At 36.6% G+C, this 22,013-nt stretch overlaps 1 protein-coding gene and 1 non-coding gene across 4 annotated transcripts in view; both read left to right on the top strand.

Moving 5' to 3' along the window:
• The window catches only part of CCAR1 (cell division cycle and apoptosis regulator 1), a 53,726-nt gene that overhangs the window by 19,324 nt on the left and 12,389 nt on the right, over positions 1-22,013 (top strand). For all 3 annotated transcript variants that reach the window (XM_067710747.1, XM_067710746.1, XM_067710748.1), the window contains exons 7-18: positions 817-931; positions 1,028-1,220; positions 3,834-3,963; positions 4,221-4,382; positions 6,854-7,079; positions 7,670-7,783; positions 8,328-8,494; positions 9,229-9,439; positions 10,258-10,341; positions 13,482-13,667; positions 18,508-18,699; positions 21,713-21,952. In XM_067710747.1, coding sequence (XP_067566848.1) covers positions 817-931; positions 1,028-1,220; positions 3,834-3,963; positions 4,221-4,382; positions 6,854-7,079; positions 7,670-7,783; positions 8,328-8,494; positions 9,229-9,439; positions 10,258-10,341; positions 13,482-13,667; positions 18,508-18,699; positions 21,713-21,952 — 2,020 coding nt within the window. The remainder of the gene's footprint in view (positions 1-816; positions 932-1,027; positions 1,221-3,833; positions 3,964-4,220; positions 4,383-6,853; positions 7,080-7,669; positions 7,784-8,327; positions 8,495-9,228; positions 9,440-10,257; positions 10,342-13,481; positions 13,668-18,507; positions 18,700-21,712; positions 21,953-22,013) is intronic.
• LOC137209563 (small nucleolar RNA SNORD98) lies at positions 8,132-8,196 on the top strand. The gene has a single exon (XR_010936106.1). It is a non-coding gene; the product is annotated as a small nucleolar RNA SNORD98 (small nucleolar RNA).

The raw sequence follows: 22,013 nt of genomic DNA, 5'->3' as shown, positions 1-22,013 counted from the left end.
AGAATCCACCTGCCAATGCAGGGGACACGGGTTCGAGCCCTGGTCCGGGAAGATCCCACGTGCCGTGGAGCAACTAAGCCCATGCACCACAACTACTGAGCCTGTGCTCTACAGCCCACAATCCACAACTACTGAGCCCATGTGCCACAGCTACTGAAGCCTGCGCACCTAGAGCCTGTGCTCTGCAATAAGAGAAGCCACGACAATGAGAAGCCCGCACACCGCAACTAGAGAAAGCCCACGCCCAGCAACGAAAACCCAACGCAGCCAAAAATAAAATTAATTAATTAATTAAATAAATTTATTTTAAAAAACAGAATAAATGACTAATCAATGGATTTGAAATAGTATTTTGTTAGTGTTGTGGTGGTTGCAGGAAATATATATTTCCTTAGTTATTTCAAATGTATTTCTAATTAGCTTCCTTAAAAATACTTTGGGAAATTAAGTTTAATTACTATATAAGCTTTTTCTGTACAAGTGGGTCTCCTGTTTTCCATCTTTTCTGCATTTCTCTCTTTACAAAGCCCAAGGCAAATCTTACTCTTGGGTTATAAAAGAAAGTGCTTTAGAGGGAGGGACACACTATTAGGAGGATACAGGGTAGAAAATTATCTCTTACACTTGAAACAGTTTATAAAGCAAGGTTGAAACACGATCAGTTCTAAAAATAAGTCTAGGAGGTATGTCTATTTTTTAAAAGAGCTTTTTAGGCTTCCATTTCTGGTATAGTTTACTTTAAAATGCTAAATATATAAATCTTTTTTGGAGGAATCTCTTCTAATTGTGTTTGTATTTACCTTAATTTTTTTTTAGCGCTGTCAAAGGGAAAACCCCCCAAGCGGGTGACAGAGTATTGGTTGAAGCTACGTATAATCCCAATATGCCTTTTAAATGGAATGCACAAAGAATTCAAACACTACCAAATCAGGTATATAAAATAGGTATTATGAAAACTTGGTGGTTGGGTCTTCCAATTTACAAAGATTTTTCTTTTTAAAAATTTTTTTTCTTTATTTTTGTTAAGAATCAGTCGCAAACCCAACCTTTACTGAAGACTCCTCCTGCCGTACTTCAGCCAATTGCACCACAGACGACATTTGGTGTTCAGGCTCAGCCCCAGCCCCAGTCACTGCTGCAGGCACAGATTTCAGCAGCCTCTATTACGCCACTATTGCAGACACAGCCCCAGCCTTTATTACAGCAGCCACAGCAGAAAGGTATTACATGCAATGTATCTTTTCCTTTTAGGGTTCAGACTAACACACAAATGTTCGGTTATTGAAATAATGAGAGTATGGTATTAATTACAAAAAAGGCAGGAACTTCCAGAATACTTGAAAGGAAACTTAAATATCTTGTGTTAAGCACTTCTACTTGTATAGCGATTTGGAAGTGTTTTATTTTATTTCTCTTATTCAAAGACGTACTCTTTGTGAACTTAAATATCAAAACTCATAATCCCCTGTCCCCCTATTGGCATCTTATCATTTACGGAAGAACATGTTTTGAGCCTTATTTTCTTAATGAACATAACATTTTATATACATGTAGAATCTGGTGGCAGCACTTTACTCATTGAACCATAGTGCATCAAATAAATGAGCTGTGTTTTATTTTTTTCTTTTTTTTTTTTAAATAAATTTATTTATGGCTGCATTGGGTCTTCGTTGCTGCCCACAGGATTTCTCTAGTTGCAGAGAGTGGGGGCTACTCTTCCTTGTGCGCGAGCTTCTCATCGTGGTGACTTCTCTTTGTTGCGGAGCACGGGCTCTAGGCACATGGGCTTCAGCAGTTTGGGCTTGCGGGCTCTAGAGTGCAGACTCAGTAGTTGTGGCGCATGGGCTTAGTTGCTCCGCGGCATGTGGGATTTTCCCAGATCAGGGCTTGAACCCGTGTCCCCTGCATTGGCAGGCGGATTCTTAACCACTGCGCCACCAGGGAAGTCCCTGAGCTGTGTGCGGGTTTTTTTGTTGTTGTTGTTGTTGTTTTTAATTTATTTATTTTTGGCTGCATTGGGTCTTTGTTGCTGCACGCGGGTTTCTCCCTAGCTGTGGCGAGTAGGGGCTGCTCTTCATTGCGGTGCACGGGCTTCTCATTGCATTGGCTGCTCTTGTTGCGGAGCACGGGCTCTAGGCATGCAGGCTTCAGTAGTTGTGGCACGCGGGCTCTAGAGCGCATGCCCAGTAGTTGTGGCGCGTGAGCTTAACTGCTGCGTGGCATGTGGATCTTCCCGGACCAGGGCTCAAACCCGTTTCCCCTGCGTTGGCAGATTGATTCTTAACCACTGCACCACCAGGGAAGCCCTGAGCTGTGTTTTAAATTTTCTTTTGCAAATTGATAATTTGAAACTCTGTACGTTTTCTTAACAAAATAATATTAAAAATGATAGCCTTGACTTTAGCAGAAGTCTGCTTAATTGGTATTTTTTTAAAATGTAATTGTGGCATTTTCTCTTATCATAAATTGACACAAATATAGCAAAGTTATAAAACAGATTTCAGTGTAATGAGCTATTAAAATGAGCACCCGTGTAATCACTACTTGTTAACTATTTTTCTTTTTTAATAGTTTTACTCTAAGTATGCATGCTCATAAATATACTTTAGCTTTGTTTGTTTTTGAATTTTACATAATGTGTGATTCCACCTATAGAATCTTTTCTGTAAGACTTTTGTTCAACATTATGTTTTAAAGTTTTTCATATTTATTCCATGTGGCTCTAGTTTCTTTGTTTTCATTATTGCACAATATTCCATTGTATGACTATTGTACAATATTCCGTTGTATGAATATTGTACAATATTCCATTTTATGAAGATTGTACAGTTTATATGTTTTTCTTTGCTAAACGTTTGGATTGTTTCTAGTTTTTGTTTTCTGAAAACACTTCTGTGAGTGGTCATAATGCAAGCATTATGACATTTCTCCCCTGTTTATATTAAGCATGCCTTTCCTAAAAGAGAATCCTTTCCTATATTACCAGAATCTACTGTCACTTCTAAGAAGAAGCATTTAGATACCCTGTTTATATTCAGACCTCCCCAGTTGTCTCCGAAATGTCTTTTAAAAAGGTTGTTTTTTGTTTCCTAAACGAAAAGGTAGTCAAGTTTCGTGTGTTGTATCTGGTTATGTTTCTTTAGTCTTTTTTATTCCAAAATGGTTTCCCACTTTTTGTTTCTTCGTTTATAACATTGACTTTTTAAGAAATTGGTCTAGTTGACTTGTAGATTCTTTCGGAATGTTGTGTTCTGGATTTGTCTTGATTCGTTGTGATATTTTCACCTTGTTTCTCATTCTGCCATATAAACTATAAACTAGAAGTTAAGTCTAAAGGCTTTTGGCAAGACTACATTATAGGTGATGTTTTCTAATTCATACTGCATCATACTAGAAGGCACGTGTAGTTAGATTCTTCTACTGTTATTGATGTTAAATTTGATTACTTGGTCAAGTGGTGGCCGTAGATCTCTCCATTATAGAGGTTCTTTTTCTTTGTGTGGATAATGTCTGGATGATACTTTGGTGCTCTGCGAATGTCTTGTTGTATAGCGGTCTTTGGTTTAATATCTGTAGGTCAGAGATTGGCAAACTACACCTCTTGGATTTGGTCTGTGGCCTGGTTTTCTATGGTCCCTGAGCTAAAAATGGTTTTTACATTTTTAAACAATTATTTTAAAATATACAAATATGCAGATGGTCTCTACCATTTACCATTTATGGGTCACAAAACCTAAAATATTAGCCAAATTTTTCTGTATAAAATTTGACCAAGTAATGCTTTTGAGCTTCATTTAAATAAATTAAAACATCTTTTTCTGTGTCTTTTAAAGCTGGTTTATTGCAACCTCCTGTCCGTATAGTTTCACAGCCACAACCAGCACGAAGGTTAGATCCACCATCCAGATTTTCAGGAAGAAATGACAGAGGGGATCAAGTGCCCAACAGAAAAGATGACCGAAGGTATGTTTTTAAAAGTATACTTTTGATGGTGGTGATGGTTGCACAGTGTGAATGCACTTAATGCCACTGAACTGTATACTTCAAAATGGTTAAAATGGTAAGTTTATTATATTATTTATATTTTACCACAATTTTCAAAAAGTTATTAAAAATGTATACTGTGGATTTTTGCTTATATTACCTGTGACATTTATTTCACTAAAGAACTCTTCAGTAATGCCAGAAATAATAGTAATTTTAGAAAAATTTGCTTTAAGTCGTGAAAGGGAGAGAGAAAGACGTAGATCCAGAGAAAGATCTCCTCAGAGAAAACGTTCCCGGGAGAGATCTCCTCGAAGAGAGAGAGAACGGTCACCTCGGAGAGTTCGACGTGTTGTTCCACGTTACACAGTTCAGTTTTCAAAGTTTTCTTTAGATTGGTAAGTTCTTTTTTTCCCCATTGTTTTCTTAAATTACTAATTTCATAATTTTGTGTAATTTGGAGGAATGTGATACATTGAGAGATATTTTTCTTACAACTTTCATTTCCTGACATTTGGTGCTCTTAGTTATATAAGGGCAGAAATGCAGTTGAAGTAGCATTTTAGTTCTTTGCAAGAGTGCATTATTTTCATACACTCATTAAAGATACCAGCCACTGAAAAAGGCAGCCCCTCTGTAATGGAGTAGTTCCTTAAAGGTAAAATTATTTAAGATTCAGATTTATTGATAACTTCACTAAGGGCATACATAGTTCATTGTGTATGATGAAGTAATGATACAGTAGTAACCAATTATTTTAAGTTAGCTGTGGCCATGTAGTATAATAGAAACACAGGTCTACATATATACTCACAAGACACGTAACATATACACATATGTGTGTATACATCAATACATTTTTTAGCCTTTGAAATCAGAGGTAAGTAGAAAGTTACCAAGAATTTCTGAGCTTCACTTGTGAAATGGAACTTATATCAACTAGCAGAATTATTGTGAGGTTGAGTTGATTTCATGTATCTAAAGCACTTATAACCCAGTGTATGGCAGTTGTAGATACTCAGTGGTGGTTGGGATGTGGTGACCAACTAGGTAATAGCTGGAAAATCCTAATTCATGTAGAGGCAAATTGGTAAATGACTAATTTGCTCTAATGGAAAGGAAGAATCATCTAAAGGTCTTGGGGCTGGCAATTGTTTGTAAGATAAATTAATAGATGGAAAAAACAAATTTACAGTAAAATAAGAAAAATGAATCATTAATAGTGTTTAAAGCTGTTCGGCATAGGAACAAATAACTGTGCGCAGTGTCTTGAGAGGGTATTGCTGCATTTCAACAAAGTATAATAATTAATATTCATAATACTGGCCTACAAAAGTTAAAATTTCTATTTATTCAGTTCTAGATTGAGTAAATCAGTGTAGTATTTAAGCTACTCAGTGCCCAAAAAAATCTTGCTTGATGACTTTGCTTAATTGTTAATGTAGTAGATGTTCATTTACTCTTGCATGTGGTCAAATCATCAACTATTCTTAATTTTTACTAGTTTTCTTGTTATCCCTGTTTACTTGTATACTTAAAAAATATCTTGTCTGCATATTTCAGAGAAATTCATTGGAAACAAAACCACTTCTCCAGCCCCAGAAATATTAACTAGAGCAGCTCTGCTTTTAAACTCATCTGTTCCCAGTCTAGAATGCTATTCTGGGAGGAGCTGATACTTAGGATATAAATTGAGGAGCTGTCTTTCTCCTTCCAAGTTAAATCTTCACAGTTTCACTTCATTACTTTTTTGCTGTACGCGGGCCTCTCACTGTTGTGGCCTCTCCCGTCGCAGAGCACAGGCTCCGGACACGCAGTCTCAGTGGCCATGGCTCACAGGCCCAGCCGCTCCGCGGCATGTGGGATCTTCCCGGACCGGGGCACGAACCCGTGTCCCCTGCATCGGCAAGTGGACTCCCAACCACTGTGCCACTAGGGAAGCCCCATTCTATATTTCTTATTTTTAGGTTTCACATAAAAAGACATCCCTGTAGATACATTAGTTCATATTACGTACTCTTGCCTTTAGTTGTCATTTGAAAGGACGGTGTAGTTATCTTTTCATCTTACAGACTGTTGGTGTTTTCCACTCTTCATTATGCTTTTAACAGAAATCTCTTGGCCTATTAACCAGATTGATTTACTTTTGAGTTTCTCTCCTTTAAAAGCTCTGTTTCTTAGGAAAAAGTAAATCGTCCTTTAAAAAAAAAAATTCATTATGCCAGATTTAAAAGGCAAGAAACTTATCCTCTCTTTACATAGTAAATAATCAGGTATGGATCTTAATCATTAGATAGAGAGGTATGGAGATGTGGATAATCCAAAAAACGTTTGGATTTTGTTTTCATGTAGACTTTTATATTTAATTTTAAATTAACTATGCCTGATCTGGGATCTTACTGTAGAATAAAGGTTGTATTTTTTCCGACACTGTATAAACCTGATTGAGGAGCACTCATACTAATTGGTACCACTCTTATTCCTTTTTTATGTCCATTTTATATGAATCATAATTTTCTCAAAAATGCAGCTTCAACTGAGGCAGAATTGCTTTTGTTCAGATCTTTTCTGGAGCTTGAAGTTATTTCAAAAGGTCTTGTCTAAATGAATTTTAAGCTACACACAAAAAATGAAATAACGGTAACACGTAGATACTAGTTATTTATTCAAAGCTGTAAGTAAACATATTTGAAAATGACATTTTCATGTACTTCTATGTAAATCTATAGCTCATTCATTAACAGTGACTGTTCATTTTCAGCTGGCTGTTAACTGTATCAGATTATATATTTAGCTTTAGAATTGAATGAATCTTTGCATAGTATTTGGTGTTAAGGCTCTTTATTCACTCCTTATGTCTGTTTTTCAGTCCTAGTTGTGACATGATGGAACTAAGGCGCCGTTATCAGAATTTATATATACCTAGTGACTTTTTTGATGCTCAGTTTACATGGGTGGATGCTTTCCCTTTGTCAAGACCATTTCAGCTGGGAAATTACTGCAATTTTTATGTAATGCACAGAGAAGTAGAGTCCTTAGAGAAAAATATGGCCATTCTTGATCCACCAGATGCTGATCACTTATACAGTGCAAAGGTTTGTATTCTGTGATACACAGCTAAAATTTCTGAGTAGTTATTCATATTAAGAATGTATGTGGAATTAATCTTCAGAAAGTGGTTATTACATTTAAGATCTGAATGCCTGTGTTTTCTTCTTGTCTCCCAGATTCTGTTTTGGTTATTTAAGTAATTTAACCTCTTTTTGCCTTTACTCTTGAGCTGTAAAAATATTGTTATTGCTTTAACATTTTGAACCTTATAAAAATGTGAAGATGAAGTTCATTTTATTGAGCTTTTTGGAATGTTCTATGACTTCTGGTAGCCCCAGATAAAAATGTAATGTTGGGTGAATGCACTATATGTGAGTCTTCAGGGTAACATTCAGTACATTGTTTATGGTCAGTAGTTTTCTGCTATTCGAAAAACATTGATCAAAAAGCATTCCTTGAAAAGTTAAAACTATGTAATTATAAGGTATCTAATACCATTTCTGCTATAATGTTTTACTTTCCATTTTTATAAAAAACTTCAGATAATCTATTATGTAAGGATAATTAGTAGTGCTTCTCATTTTTTTACATTACTTTAGACTTTTGACAGGATTGAATTATTTGACTATAATAGGTAATGCTGATGGCTAGCCCTAGTATGGAAGATTTGTATCATAAGTCATGTGCTCTTGCTGAAGACCCACAAGAACTTCGGGATGGATTTCAACATCCTGCTAGACTTGTTAAGGTAAAGTGAAACATTTATTTTAACTTTAGGTGTATATTTGCTTTGCTTAGTTCTAACTGTGTATATATAGAATTTAAAAATACCACCATTTAAATTTTGTTGATTTGTTTTATATCTAATTTTAATATAGTTATGGCACTCAATGATGTAGATGTTTTTCTCATTGCAGATTAACGGCTATATCTTATTTGTATGTCACTAGTTCAACTGTCGTTTTGATGTTTTATATTTGAAGCATAGTAAAATCTTAGTGATAATGGGTTTAGTGTATCAGGATGCTCTTAAACTTTGAATTATAGCTTGTTTCTTTAAAAGAACTTTTTATCTGAGGAAATATTTTAGAAGGATGAGTTATGATGTATAAATCCTATTCCATTGCTGAAATGCAGTGTGGAACACGATGAACTGAACTCTTCCTTGACTGACAGATACCCGAGGTAGTAAAAATGATATTAGAAAGGTTTGTTCCTTTACTTTTCCAGTATTTCATTTGTAATTTGACAAGTTGCATAATATATGTAAATGATTCTTTGTTTTAAATTAGTTTTTAGTGGGCATGAAAGGCAAGGATGAAGCCATGGCCATTGGAGGCCACTGGTCTCCTTCGTTGGATGGACCAGACCCAGAAAAAGACCCCTCTGTGTTGATTAAGACTGCTATTCGTTGTTGTAAGGCTCTGACAGGCATTGATCTAAGTGTATGCACACAATGGTAAGTACCAATTCATTTCTTGATTAGAAATGTTTTTCTAATAGTTATATAGATGTTCTTGTCTATCAGCCTTCTCCCCCACCCCTTATTTTAGCAATCTTGATCATGCAGGTAATCTCAAAGGAAAATACTAATTTTAGCAAAAGTTTATTTGGTGCCAAAAATGTTTGGGGGAAAAAGGATTAAGAACTAATCAAAATAAACTGAAATTTTTAATGTTTTGTTATGCTGAACTTTGGAAGTTGGATGTATGTTGAAAATATTTTTCATTTCATGCATAGCTGGAGAAGATCGTCAAGAGAGAACTTCATTTCATTATAATTCTTTTGTTATAAAATGATGTAGTTGCTGATTATTTTTGTTCAGCCATATTTTCTCTTGAGGCTTATTTGTCCTGTGTATTTTAGTATATTTCTTGTGACTTAATTGAGAATATTCTTTTTTTAGCACATGAAATCTGAACAGCTATCCAGCTTCTTCAGGTATTCTCTAAAATATGGGTAGCTCTGTAATCAAACTTTGAAAATGCCTTGGGGAACATATTCTTCTTTTAACCATAAAATATTGTACAAATGTACCAAAAGAGGAACTATGGCTTCTATAATTTTTTTTTCTTTAGACCAACCTCAAGTTCTTGCAGCAAAATTTCTTTACTTGATGTGCTACAAGTGAACTAGGGTCTTTAAAATGTATTTTAGAATTTTTTTTCCAACATGCTTCTTCCCTTGCAACAGGTACCGTTTTGCAGAGATTCGCTACCATCGCCCTGAGGAGACCCACAAGGGGCGTACAGTTCCAGCTCATGTGGAGACAGTGGTTTTATTTTTCCCGGATGTTTGGCATTGCCTTCCCACCCGCTCAGAGTGGGAAACCCTCTCCCGAGGATACAAGCAGCAGCTGGTCGAGAAGCTTCAGGGTGAACGCAAGGAGGCTGATGGAGAACAGGCACTGAACGCTAATCCCTTTTTCTATTTCCGCTTCTCACAGGCACAGGAACACAGGCACAAATGCACACCACACACTACATAACAAACACACATGGAGGAACATAACTGGTAACAGCGACTGGTAATCCAGCTTTCAGCAGTATAGTTGTATGTTCTTTTCTCTTAAAAAAAAAATCTGTCTATTATGCTAACTTTAAGAGTGCTGAGACCTCAAAGGAAAATAAGTTGTGCTTAAATTGCACAGAATTTTGTTTTTATCATAGGTCTAGTTGCTGGAATCTGGGACCAGTTGTTGAGCAAGATTCAGTATTAAGCCATTTTAAACATTTTGCCATTTTCTAAAATTTAAAAAATTTTCTCTTTCACGGTCATCAGTTCTAGTCATGGATATTTGAAATTGGACAACCACAAGTCTGAGAGATTTGAAATTTCAGGCTATGTGGCATCGTCTTTGGTACATTTGAAAGGTCTGACTAAATCAGTCTTAACTTTGGGTGGCTTGAAAATTGGGGCAAGATCACACACTGTTTGGTTAGTGGAGATCGGCAGTGTTTGTGCATCCCTGATATCCTTTGTGTTGTAATTTATCACCCTTTTGTGTTTCACAGATCTGGCTTTGATTGGCTGATGAGTGTCTTTGTGATCAGTTAAAAGTGGTAGAATGTATGTACGTGGACTTGCCTAAATAATAACTTTAGGAGAAGACAATCTGAAACATTTGTGACCTTGCACAGATCAGCAACAGACTTTTAAAAGTAAATTACCTTTATTTTAAGGTTTCAGAATAGTAATTCTGTTCTTTACTTTGTATATCAGGATGAAGAAGAGAAGGATGATGGTGAAGCTAAAGAAATTTCCACTCCTACCCATTGGTCTAAACTTGACCCGAAGACAATGAAGGTAACTTTGAAAGTAATGGTATTTAATTTGAAATCTCTGAACAGGAATAGAGGATGTTGTGGACAGTAGTTTTTCAGATATAAGCCATTAGAAATGAAGTCCACTGGTTTTCTATAAATATTCTTCGTTGTTTGTGTGTGTGTGTGTGTGTGTCAAAATTAAATAAAAGGTGACTTCATACATCAGTTCAGCCACTGTCGAATGTAATATACATGTGCCTATAGTATGAGCAATATTTGCTTTTTGCTTTGGGAACTAAGCAAGAGGTGGAATTTCTGCACTTAATTAACTTAAATTCAAGCAGAAGGAATGAAACATAGGAAAAAGATTATGCAGTTTTTAAATAAAATTTAAAAATAAAATGTGGATTGATATACATCTGAAATAGGAAGAAGATAATTTAAGAGGCTTTTTTGAAAATCTTTGATTAACCCATCATACTAGTTTGTTTTTGCTCCCCATCGTCTTTGGACCTATTATCTTTTTGCAGTTTTGCATCTCTGGGCCTATATTGTGAATGTAGATCCATAGATTCTACGTACATAAATTCTACATAGATCAGAAGATCAGAAGCTGGCTTGCTTTTGCAACTTCCTGTTTAACACATAAAAGCTGACCTTTTTATTAACTTCTGTCCTCAGCAAAATACAGGTTTTTTTCTTTTTTATGAAAGTCTGGTTTTTAAACCAGCATTGCTTTGTTTGTTTGTTTGTTTGTTTTTTGCGGTACGCGGGCCTCTCACTGTTGTGGCCTCTCCCGTTTCGGAGCACAGGCTCCGGACGCGCAGGCTCAGCGGCCATGGCTCACGGGCCCAGCCGCTCCGCGGCATGTGGGATCTTCCTGGACCCGGGCACGAACCCGTGTCCCCTGCATCGGCAGGCGGACTGTCAACCACTGCGCCACCAGGGAAGCCCAACATTGCTTTTTTAGTAGAGAATGTGTATCATAAGAATGTGCTCTTCTTACCCTATGCCAAGTTATTTTCCCTCAACATCAGGTTTCATATAGAGTGCTATAGATTCAGAAAGTTAGATTAAGCCTGCACTCCAAGGACTTTTTGTCAAACTGATGGCTCTGCTATTGTTTCTTATTTTAAAGTTTGTATTCCTTTTCTTCTTTTTATGAATAGACATTTATTATTTGTAAAGCACATTTCCAATAAAATTGGGATGATTTTCAGTATCTCTCCCTTAATAAAGAAAAATTTTAGTAAACAAGATGACAAATTACCCATATTATCGCGAGAAATTTTTTTTTCTTTTTTAACATCTTTGTTGGAGTATAATTGCTTTACAATGTTGTGTTAGTTTCTGCTGTATAACAAAGTGAATCAGTTATACATATACATATATCCCAATATCCCCTCCCTCTTGGATCTACCTATCCCACCCCTCTAGGTGGTCACAAAGCACCGAATTGATCTCCCCATGCAATGCAGCTGCTTCCCACTAGCTGTCTATTTTACATTTGGTAGTGTATATATGTCAATGCTACTCTCACTTCGTCCCAGCTTACCCTTCTCCCTCCCCATGTCCTCAAGTCCATTCTCTACGTCTGCATCTTTATTGCTGTCCTGCCCCTAGGTTCATCAGAATCTTTTTTTTTAGATTCCATATATATGTGTTAGCGTACGGTATTTGTTTTTCTCTTTCTGACTTACTTCACTCTGTGTGACAGACTCTAGGTCCATCCACCTCACTACAAATAACTCAATTTTGTTTCTTTTTATGGCTGTATAATATTCCATTATATATATATGTGCCACATCTTCTTTATCCATTCATCTGTCGATGGACACTTAGTTTGCTTCCATGTACTGGGTATTGTAAATACTGCTGCAGTGAACATTGTGGTACATGACTTCTTTTGAATTACGGTTTTCTCAGGGTATATGCCCAGTAGTGGGATTGCTGGGTCATATGGTAGTTCTGTTTTTAGTTTTTTAAGGAACCTCCATACTGTTCTCCATAGTGGCTGTATCAATTTACATTCCCACCCACAATGCGAGAGGGTTCCCTTTTCTTCACACCCTCTCCAGCATTTACTGTTTGTAGGTTTTTTGATGAAAACTTGTATTACTTTTGATTATAAATATAAGGCATGCTTATTTTAAAAATTGGTGTATGCATAAAAAATTGAAGAAAAAAAATTTCTCAAGCCTTTCATTCAAACACAGCTTTTCTTTAAAATTCTATGCATTTATATATGGAATTTAAGAAAAAACAAAACTGTCATGAAGAACCTAGGGGTAAGACAGGAATAAAGACTGTGTCCTACTAGACCTACTAGAGAATGGACTTCAGGATATGGGGAGGGGGAAGGGTAAGGTGTGACAAAGCGAGAGAGAGGCATGGACATATATACACTACCAAACGTAAGGTAGATAGCTAGTGGGAAGCACCCCCTTAGCACAGAGAGATCAGCTCGGTGCTTTGTGACCGCCTGGAGGGGTGGGATAGGGAGGGTGGGAGGGAGGGAGACACAAGAGGGAAGAGATATGGGAACATATGTATATGTATAACTGATTCACTTTGTTATAAAGCAGAAACTAACACACCATTGTAAAGCAATTATACTCCAATAAAGATGTTAAAAAAAATTCTATGTATTATTTTCCATTATATTTTCTGGGTACAAGCTGGTTGGTTGGTTGTTTGGTTCTAATCATGTTGCGTAAAAAAGTTGCTGTCTCCTTTTCAATTAATAATAGAGTTTCACATGTAATTATTTTTAAATGTTCTATACTGTTCCATTTAGTTGATGTACTGCTTTTTTTTCTTTGGTATTACCCTTTTATTGGATATTTAGATTCTTCACTTTTTTGGAGGAAGGGATTATGACAAGGAATGTATCCATATAAAAAGTTTCTTTCTTGTGTTTAGGTTATTTCCTTAGGGTAAATTCCCAGAAATTAGAATTTCTGGGTCAAAGAGCATTAACTTCTTCAAAGCATCTTAAAACATGTTGCAAATTATTTTCAAAAAATACTCTGTCGGTTTGCATTTTCACAAACCTTTTTATGAGCTGTACAACTGTCCCTTTCACCAAAATTTAAAAAAAAACCATACAGAAGATCATTGCAGTTCCCTATTTCACTATCCTGTTTTCTTTTTCTGTGTTTTTATGGTGTGTATATTTAGGTAAATGATCTCCGAAAAGAATTAGAAAGTCGAGCTCTTAGTTCCAAAGGGTTAAAATCCCAGTTAATAGCCCGATTGACAAAACAGCTTAAAGTAGAAGAGCAAAAAGAAGAACAAAAGGAATTAGAGAAATCTGAGAAAGAAGAGGAAGAGGAGGATGATAGGAAATCTGAAGATGATAAAGAGGTATATACTCCTAAAAATACCCTGTACCCCTTTGTAAGCATTTTCTTCTCCCACCCCTTCAGCCGCTGGAAGCCACTGATGTGTTTTCCTGTAGTTTGCCTTTTCCAATATATCATGTAAATGGAATTACATAACCTTTTTAGTCTGACCTCTTTAACTTAGCATGACGCATTAGAGATTCACCCATTTTATTGTGTTTCTATAGTTTGTTCCTTTACATTTCTGAATAGTATTCATAGTATCAGTGTATCACAGTTTGTTTATTCATTCTCCACTTGAGACACAGTTGAGTGATTTCCAAGTCACGTATTTTATTCCTCCCTCTTAAAAATGAATAATAATGTTTTAGATATAAAAAATGCAATGAAATTTGGTGGACAAAGCCACGAAGTTCAGAGATGGAGTTCTAGTGAAGTGCTTCTGTGAGAATTGTGCTGCTTTAAAGCTGTGCGTTTGATTGCATTTCAGTCCTTAAGACTCAGAGGCTGTTTATTCACTCCCATTTATGCCTCAGTCTTATGCCCAGAAGAGTAACTTATGGATGTTTTCTGAATTTGAAACATGGGGATAACAGAAGTGTGTTACAACACCAGTAATTGGATAAACTGACATTATGTGTTTCCCGATGGAATGCATTGTGAAGTATACGTCATTATTTATGAAGTATTCCTGCCGAAAATGTTTTACCTTAATCTAATTGTAAGAAAACATATAAATTTAGAATGTACGAAATTCTACAAAGCAGCTTGTCTGAACTTTCAAAAAATGTCCATGTAATGAAGGAAGAAAAATGGTTTAGATTACAGAAGGTTAACAAGACATGACAACTGAATGCACTGAGCGAAACTTGACTGGATCCCGGATAGAGGGGGAAAAAGCCATAAGGAGTATTTTTGGGGTAATTGGAGAAATTTGATTATGGATGTGATATTAGATAATGAGGAACTGTTAAATTTCTTGGATGTGATAATGATTTTGTAATTATGTAGGAAAATTACCTTGTTCTGAAGAGATGCATGATTTCTTATTTTACTATATAAGTTATATTTATTTTTATAGTGAAATTGTCTCAGAGTTGGCCAGCAGGAGGCCTTTCAAGTTGTCTTCTGTGTTCTTGGAAATGTTCTTGTCATTTTCTGAGAACTTTCTTATTTTGCAGCACAATACAGTGTTTTAGTCTCACCGTGTACTATCCCTGCCCTATTACTGAAATCAGCCATTTCCCCAGCAAGTCCTGGTATCTTTCAGTGAAGGATGGTACATCATATTTACTACAATAAAGTCATAAGTTTGTACTAATATCTCCAATTCTACTCCAGCATCACAGAGTTCATTCTGGTTTTCTCTCTTTCCATGTATCTTAACTCCTTTCTCCAATAATGAGAAACATACCTTCTATTATACTTAATATATTTGCTTACTTTCTCAGTTGTCCATCACACTCCCTCTCCAATTTGAATATCCTCACTCTGCTCTCATTCCCTGCCCTGTGCTTTCTCTGTATGGATACCCTCCTTGCTTCATTTGGGTTTCAATTCCTGGTAACTGGGCAGCTCATCTGCTCTGGGCCATTGTAGCACTCCTTCCTCACAGCCTCCATCCCCGGTATAGACACCTGCTTTGCTTGTAGGAATTGCTTTAGAACTGAATTGTTCAGGACAGGAAGAGCAGAAAAAGAAGGCAAAGAGTTGATTTTCACTTTTTGATGTTAGTGGCCTTTGGTGCTCAAATCCTAGATCCATTGATTTATTGGGGTTCAAAAATGGTGATATCATAATTCTTATTCTGTGTTCACCTATTCCCCTCATCTGCTGTTTGGTTACCCAGGTGGTACAGGTTTGCCTTTTGGTAAATTCATATAGAAGAAGGCAGGATCAATACTTGATTCTTCTCTTTCTTTCTTTTTAAAATACAGAATATTAGGACTTCCTTGGTGGTCCAGTGGTTAAGACTCTGTGCTTCCACTGCAGGGGGCATGGGTTCAATCCCTGGTTGGGGAACTAAGATCCCACATACCACATGGTGCGGCCAAAAAATATTTGTGTGTGTGTGTGCTGCTAAATCAAGCACTATTTTTGTTTGTTTGTTTATCCAGCTTTCATGAAAATTCATTGATTCCCTGCCATCTTCAGGTGGTTACCTGTTTGTTTTTATTTTATTTCTTTTTTTTGGCTGTGTTGGGTCTTCGTTGCTGCTTGAGGGCCTTCTCTAGTTGCAGTGAGCAGGGGCTACTCTTATTGCGGTGCGCGGGCCTCTCATTGCGGTGGCTTCTCTTGTTGCGGAGCACGGGCTCTAGGTGCACAGGCTTCAGTAGTTGTGGCACACGGGCTTGGTAGCTGTGGCTCGTGGGCTCTAGAGTGCAGGCTCAGTAGTTGTGGCACACGGGCTTAGTTGCTCCGCGGCATGTGAGATCTTCCTGGAACAGGGCTGTAACCCATGTCCCCTGCATTGGCAGGCGGATTCTTACCCACTGTGCTACCAGGGAAGTCCAGTAATCGTTTTTTTGGGTTTTTTTTACATCTTTATTGGAATATAATTGCTTTACAATGGTGTGCTAGTTTCTGCTTTATAACAAAGTGAATCATTTATACATATACATATGTTCCCATATCTCTTCCCTCTTGCGTCTCCTTCCCTCCCACAGTAATAGTTTTTTATTTGTTTTGTTCCCTTGCTTTTGTTTTCTTTAAGGAATTCTGATGTCTTGTATTGACCTTTTTTGCTTCCTCAACATTGGTTACTTTTTCTTGAATACTTTTCATTTCTTTTTGATTTTTAAGATTTCCACACTACCTTCTGTTCTTTTAAGGCATTATCTCTTGAGTTTATTTTCTTTTTTATTCCTTCTAGTTTATTTTTAAATTTCTGAAACTATCTTTTCTGATTGTTCCCTAAATTCTGTCACCTCATTTTCTTTTTGTTTTTTTTAGATATGGACCCTTTTTTTTTTTTTAATGTATATATTTATTTATTTATGGCTGCATTGGGTCTTCGTTGCTGCGCACGGGCTTTCTCTAGTTGCGGCGAGCGGGGGCTTGTTGTGGAGCACAGGCTCTAGGCGTGCGGGCTCAGTAGTTGTGGCTCGCAGGCTCTAGAGTGCAGGCTCAGTAGTTGTGGCGTACGGGCTTAGTTGCTCCGCGGCATGTGCGATCTTCCCGGACCAGGGCTCGAACCCGTGTCCCCTGCATTGGCAGGCGGATTCTTAACCACTGCACCACCAGGGAAGCCCTGGACCATTTTTAAAGTCTTTATTGAATTTATTATAATATTGCTTCTGTTTTTTTTTTTTTTTTTTTTTGATGTTTTGGTTTTTTGGCTGCAAGGCATGTGGGATCTTAGCTCCCTGACCAGGCATCAAACCTGAACTCCCTGCATTGGAAGGCAAAGTCATAACCACTGGACCACCAGGGAAGTCCCTGTCACCTCATTTTCTACTTCTAAAATTCTTATTCATGTTGTTCTTTCATATCTTGTAACATTTTCTTTTCCTTTTTTTAATATTTATTTATTTGGTTGTGTCAGTTCTTAATTGTGGCAGGCAGGCTCCTTAGTTGCGGCTCGCCGGCTCCTTAGTTGTGGCATGTGAACTCTTAGTTGTGGCCTGCATGTGGGATCTAGTTCCCTTACCAGGGATCAAATGCAGGCCCCCTTCATTGGGAGCACAGGGTCTTAACCACTTTGCCACCAGGGAAGTCCCTGTAACATTTTCTTAATGTCTTTTAGCACACTTTAAAATAGTAAGTTAAGATTTTTATCTGCCTTTTGGCCATGGCTTTCTGGCCCACTTTCATTGTCTGCCAGAGATGTGATTCTGCTCCTTGTTCTTTTTTTTTTCTAATAATAACTTTGGGATTTGACCTCAGTACTTTTCTACTGCTCGTGTTTATGTGAATGTAGTTTGCCTAAAGTTTATTAGGAGATTGCTTCAGATAGCTTTTCTAACTTCACAGAGCCCTGTGTTCTGTTATTTTCTTGTTCTGTCAAAAAATATGGTGGCTTGCTGAGATTTCGATCTTTATTGCCCTCTATCACTTTTTATCTGGACCTTCTCCTCCCTTGTCTCTGTTGTCCCTGTCCGGCTCACTATTGATTTTGTTCTCAGAAGTTTCTCCTCGTTGTGGGGCCCTGTGCTGGAAGGATGCCCTGGTAAATCAGCTTTGCAAGTTCATAGGTAGGGCTAGAATGTCTGGGCCCTTTTAGATCTTAACACTGACCCCTTGTATACCCTTACTCACCTATTCCTATTTTTAGCTGCTATTCTTAAATTTACCTGCTGTGCTTTCCATTGCCTGATTATTTTATGGTTTTCCTGTTCTTGGATCCAACAGGCAACCTCGTTGCTTCCTTCTGCTTCCCCACACACACAGATGTCAGTAACACATAGATGTTGGGGTCTGCTCACTTGTATATTGGGGTTTGTGGGGATACCTTATCACCTCGTTTTGTTGTGCATATACATGGATTTTGGTTTTGCTATCTAGATTATTCTGTCTCTTTTTAAATGTGAGGATTCAGGTAGACCCACAAACTATGTTACCACCACTGTTTTCCCAGAATCTCCTGATTTATATGATGTTAATATAGGTTTGTCAGGTTTTTTCCTCTTTAGAAGGCAATTTCTTATGCTGGGAAATTGAAAAGAAAGAGAATTAGGAGCCATAAAAGCTGCTGTCCTCTTTATTAAATTTGAACTTTGCTCCCTTCTTAGCCCTTAAGGTTGGTATTATCATCGTAAGGAGTCATAGAAATTTGCCCTTTTTCTTTACATATGGTATACATTTGGTATGTATACATACTGTACATGCAGGTTTAACCATTACTTAAAATTTCAAATATGTAGGAAGAAGAAAGAAAACGTCAAGAGGAACTAGAACGCCAACGTCGGGAAAGAAGATATATTTTGCCTGATGAGCCAGCCATTGTTGTACATCCAAACTGGGCTGCAAAAAGTGGCAAGTTTGATTGTAGCATCATGTCTTTGAGTGTTCTTTTGGACTACAGATTAGAGGATAATAAAGAACATTCATTTGAGGTAATGTTTTAAGTTTGAATTGGGATCCAAATAAAGTTCACACGTTGGTTAATATAGCTCTTAAATCTCTTTTGAGTGCCTCTTTCACTGTTTTTGTATTTTCCTTACAGTGTATTTTTTGGGGAAAGAACAACCAGATGATGTTCGCTACAGACTCACTTTTGCTTATTGCATTCCTGTGATATGGTTTAAATGTTCTTCTGGCCTCTCTATTTCCCATAAATTGATATTTGGACCTAAAGTCTCAATCCAGTTCAGGTTCAATTATTTTTTTTCCCAAGACTACATCACAGGTAGTGGTGTAGTGGTGTGTTCTTTTATCAGGATATTGGGAGACATACGATACAATAATCTCTAATTGCTTCTCTTGGGAATGTGGTAGCACTTTATTATTTACTCTAGAATTAAAATACCATTTAGTGGGATTGAAACTTTTACTTGTGATTGATTTAGGTGTAAGATAAAATAATTGATGTTTATATTTTCAACATGAATCTGTTTCTTTGTACCATTACTTTAGAATAGCTTTACAACAAACAGTTCATGTCATTTTTCAAAACAGTTGAAATGCACTTTCATCCCTAAGTAAGTGATTGCTTCATTCTTTAAACAAAACAATGTAAAATATCCCCAAATATCAGTTTTGTAAATAGCCTGTACAAAATTATAATTGTGTTCAATTATTGTATCTTATCAACATGTCTCACATTGTGTTATTTGATAAATTATATTGTAAAAATCAATCATACCTACTTGACCCAGGAGGCATTGGTAAGATAAAAATGAAGTGCTTAGACTAGAGACATTTGCAAACAAATACAGAGGACTACTGAGGCAATTAATAAACATGAAATTCATGTTTATTGGTCTTGGAATAAACTATGTTACAATATTAACATATTTATATTTTTTGAAACATTGATAATTCCGGTAAGCCAGTGACCTTAAACATTATATACAATGTGATTTTATTTTTATTACCAATTGCCATAAATTTAACTCTTAACAGTGCCTATCATGTAGTAATCATTCAAGAAGTAAATAAATGAACAAAAATAGTCTTTGGTATTACTGCTTAAAAAGTATATACTGTATACCTAACGGATGCTGTAAGAGGATGCCAAATTAATGCTGTTCAGTGGAAACAAGGTGATTTAGGAACAGCCCTCTGCTAGCAGAATGATCCTTTATTTTTCTTCCTCTCCACCTAACATACCCCCTTGGTTAGTTTCCTTTTAATCTATCATTAGAATGTAAGTCATTTTGGTATATGAATTTAAAAGAAATTATTACTAAGAAAAACTGTATATCAATAATAAATAAATTTTTGACTGATTTAATTTTAATGCTAGGTGTATCTTTGTCTTTCACTGCTTGTAGATGAAAAGAGATGTAGAATTAATACTTATCTTCTAGTTACTTCTCTAGGTTTCTTCCAAGCTAACACGTTTTAATTGCTTTTTTGTTTGTTTGTTTTTTGATTATTTATTTATTTTTGGCTGCATTGGGTTTTCATTGGTGCACATGGGCTTTCTCTAGTTGTGGCGAGCGGGGGCTTCTCTTGTTGCGGAGCACAGGCTCTAGGCGCACGGGCTTCAGTAGTTGTGGCACGTGAGCTCAGTAGTTGTGGCTTGCGGGCTCTAGAGCGCAGGCTCAGTAGTTGTGGTGCACAGGCTTGGTTGCTCCGCGGCATGTGGGATCTTCCCGGACCTGGGATCGAACCCTTGTCCCCTGCATTGGCAGGTGGATTCTTAACCACTGCACCACCAAGGAAGTCCCTTAATTGCTTTTTATTTGAGTAATAGAGATAGAAAAGTCTAAGAAAAATATGTGACTCTTGCTATTTACTTACACAAATGGAGATTTTATTTAATTTTTACATTAATGATTAAGAGAAAAGAATTCTCAACATCTTAATGGTCATTTTACTGATAATAGATTTCTTTTTATTTAAAATGTATAAGGATGGCATGAATGAAAGAAAAATAGATTGTAAGATCAATTATAGTTTTAATACATTGTATATTTCTTTCTGATCAGGAAAATAGTCTGATTGAAGTGTTTTACCAATTATACTGAACACATTGCCCAAAATTACATATTTTAGAACTGTTGTAACTATTTCAAGTTCTAGACCCTTTTAATCTGTTGAATGCAATTTCCTTAGATATATTTACATAGGGAATTCCCTGGCAGTCCAGTGGTTAGGACTCAGTGCTTTCACTGCCTGGGTCCAGGTTCAATCCCTGGTCGGGGAGTTAAGATATCCTACAAACCATGCGGCATGGCCAAAAGAAAGAAAGAAAAAAAGATATATTTACATAGGATATTTAGTATATAATTTTAGGTTCATGAATATATTAAAGCTAATTATCCCTGGATCCTTGCATAGTAATAATGCTTACTCCCTACTCAAGAGTTTGATTTGGTTTCCCCTGCATGTAATGCTCTTCTGGGTATCTATTTAATGGCTCATTCCCCTTGCTGCCCTCACATCACTTTTCAAACGTCACTTGATCAAAAAGGCCATCTCTGGCTACACTCCCTTGTTACTCTCTGTGCTCTTATCCTGCTTGTTTTTCTTATAATTCAATGTTGATTTGATTATTCCACACTTTGTCCCACTAGATTGTTAGCTTATGAGAGTTGGGATTTTTATCTGCTTTCTTCACTGCTGTATCCCCAGTGCCAGGAACAGTCCCTGGTACATAGTAGGCATTTCATAAAAACTTGTTGAGTACACCTCATGATAAATGTATATGATAAAGTAATGCAGTTATTATTTTTTGTAATATTTGGCCCAAAGTATACCAAACATAGTATTTATATCTTCAGGAGAGTTTTTGAGGATTTTGAGGCTACTCAGCATCATTGACATCAATTATTATAATTTTATTGTTACTGCACATTAATTGTCAGATGTGACAGATTATCATTTGATAAATTACTGATTTGCTGGATTTGTTCAATATTTCTATTAAAGTTGGCTGGGTTACTGTTTGTGTTTTTATAGGTTTCATTATTTGCAGAGCTTTTCAATGAAATGCTTCAAAGAGATTTTGGCGTCAGAATATACAAATCATTATTGTCTCTTCCTGAGAAAGAGGATAAAAAAGAAAAGGAAAAGAAAAGCAAAAAAGATGAGAGAAAAGATAAAAAAGAAGAAAGAGATGATGAAACTGAGGAGCCAAAACCCAAAAGGAGAAAATCAGGCGATGATAAAGATAAAAAAGAAGATAGAGATGAAAGGAAGGTCTGTAAATATTTCCAGGACCAGCAACCGGGTTTAGTTTCTAATTAGTCTTCTGGAGTGT

This window comes from Pseudorca crassidens, chromosome 16 (assembly GCF_039906515.1).
Source record: "Pseudorca crassidens isolate mPseCra1 chromosome 16, mPseCra1.hap1, whole genome shotgun sequence".
In the NCBI taxonomy this organism is placed as follows: Eukaryota; Metazoa; Chordata; class Mammalia; order Artiodactyla; family Delphinidae; genus Pseudorca; species Pseudorca crassidens.
This window is presented reverse-complemented; position numbering and strand designations above follow the sequence as displayed.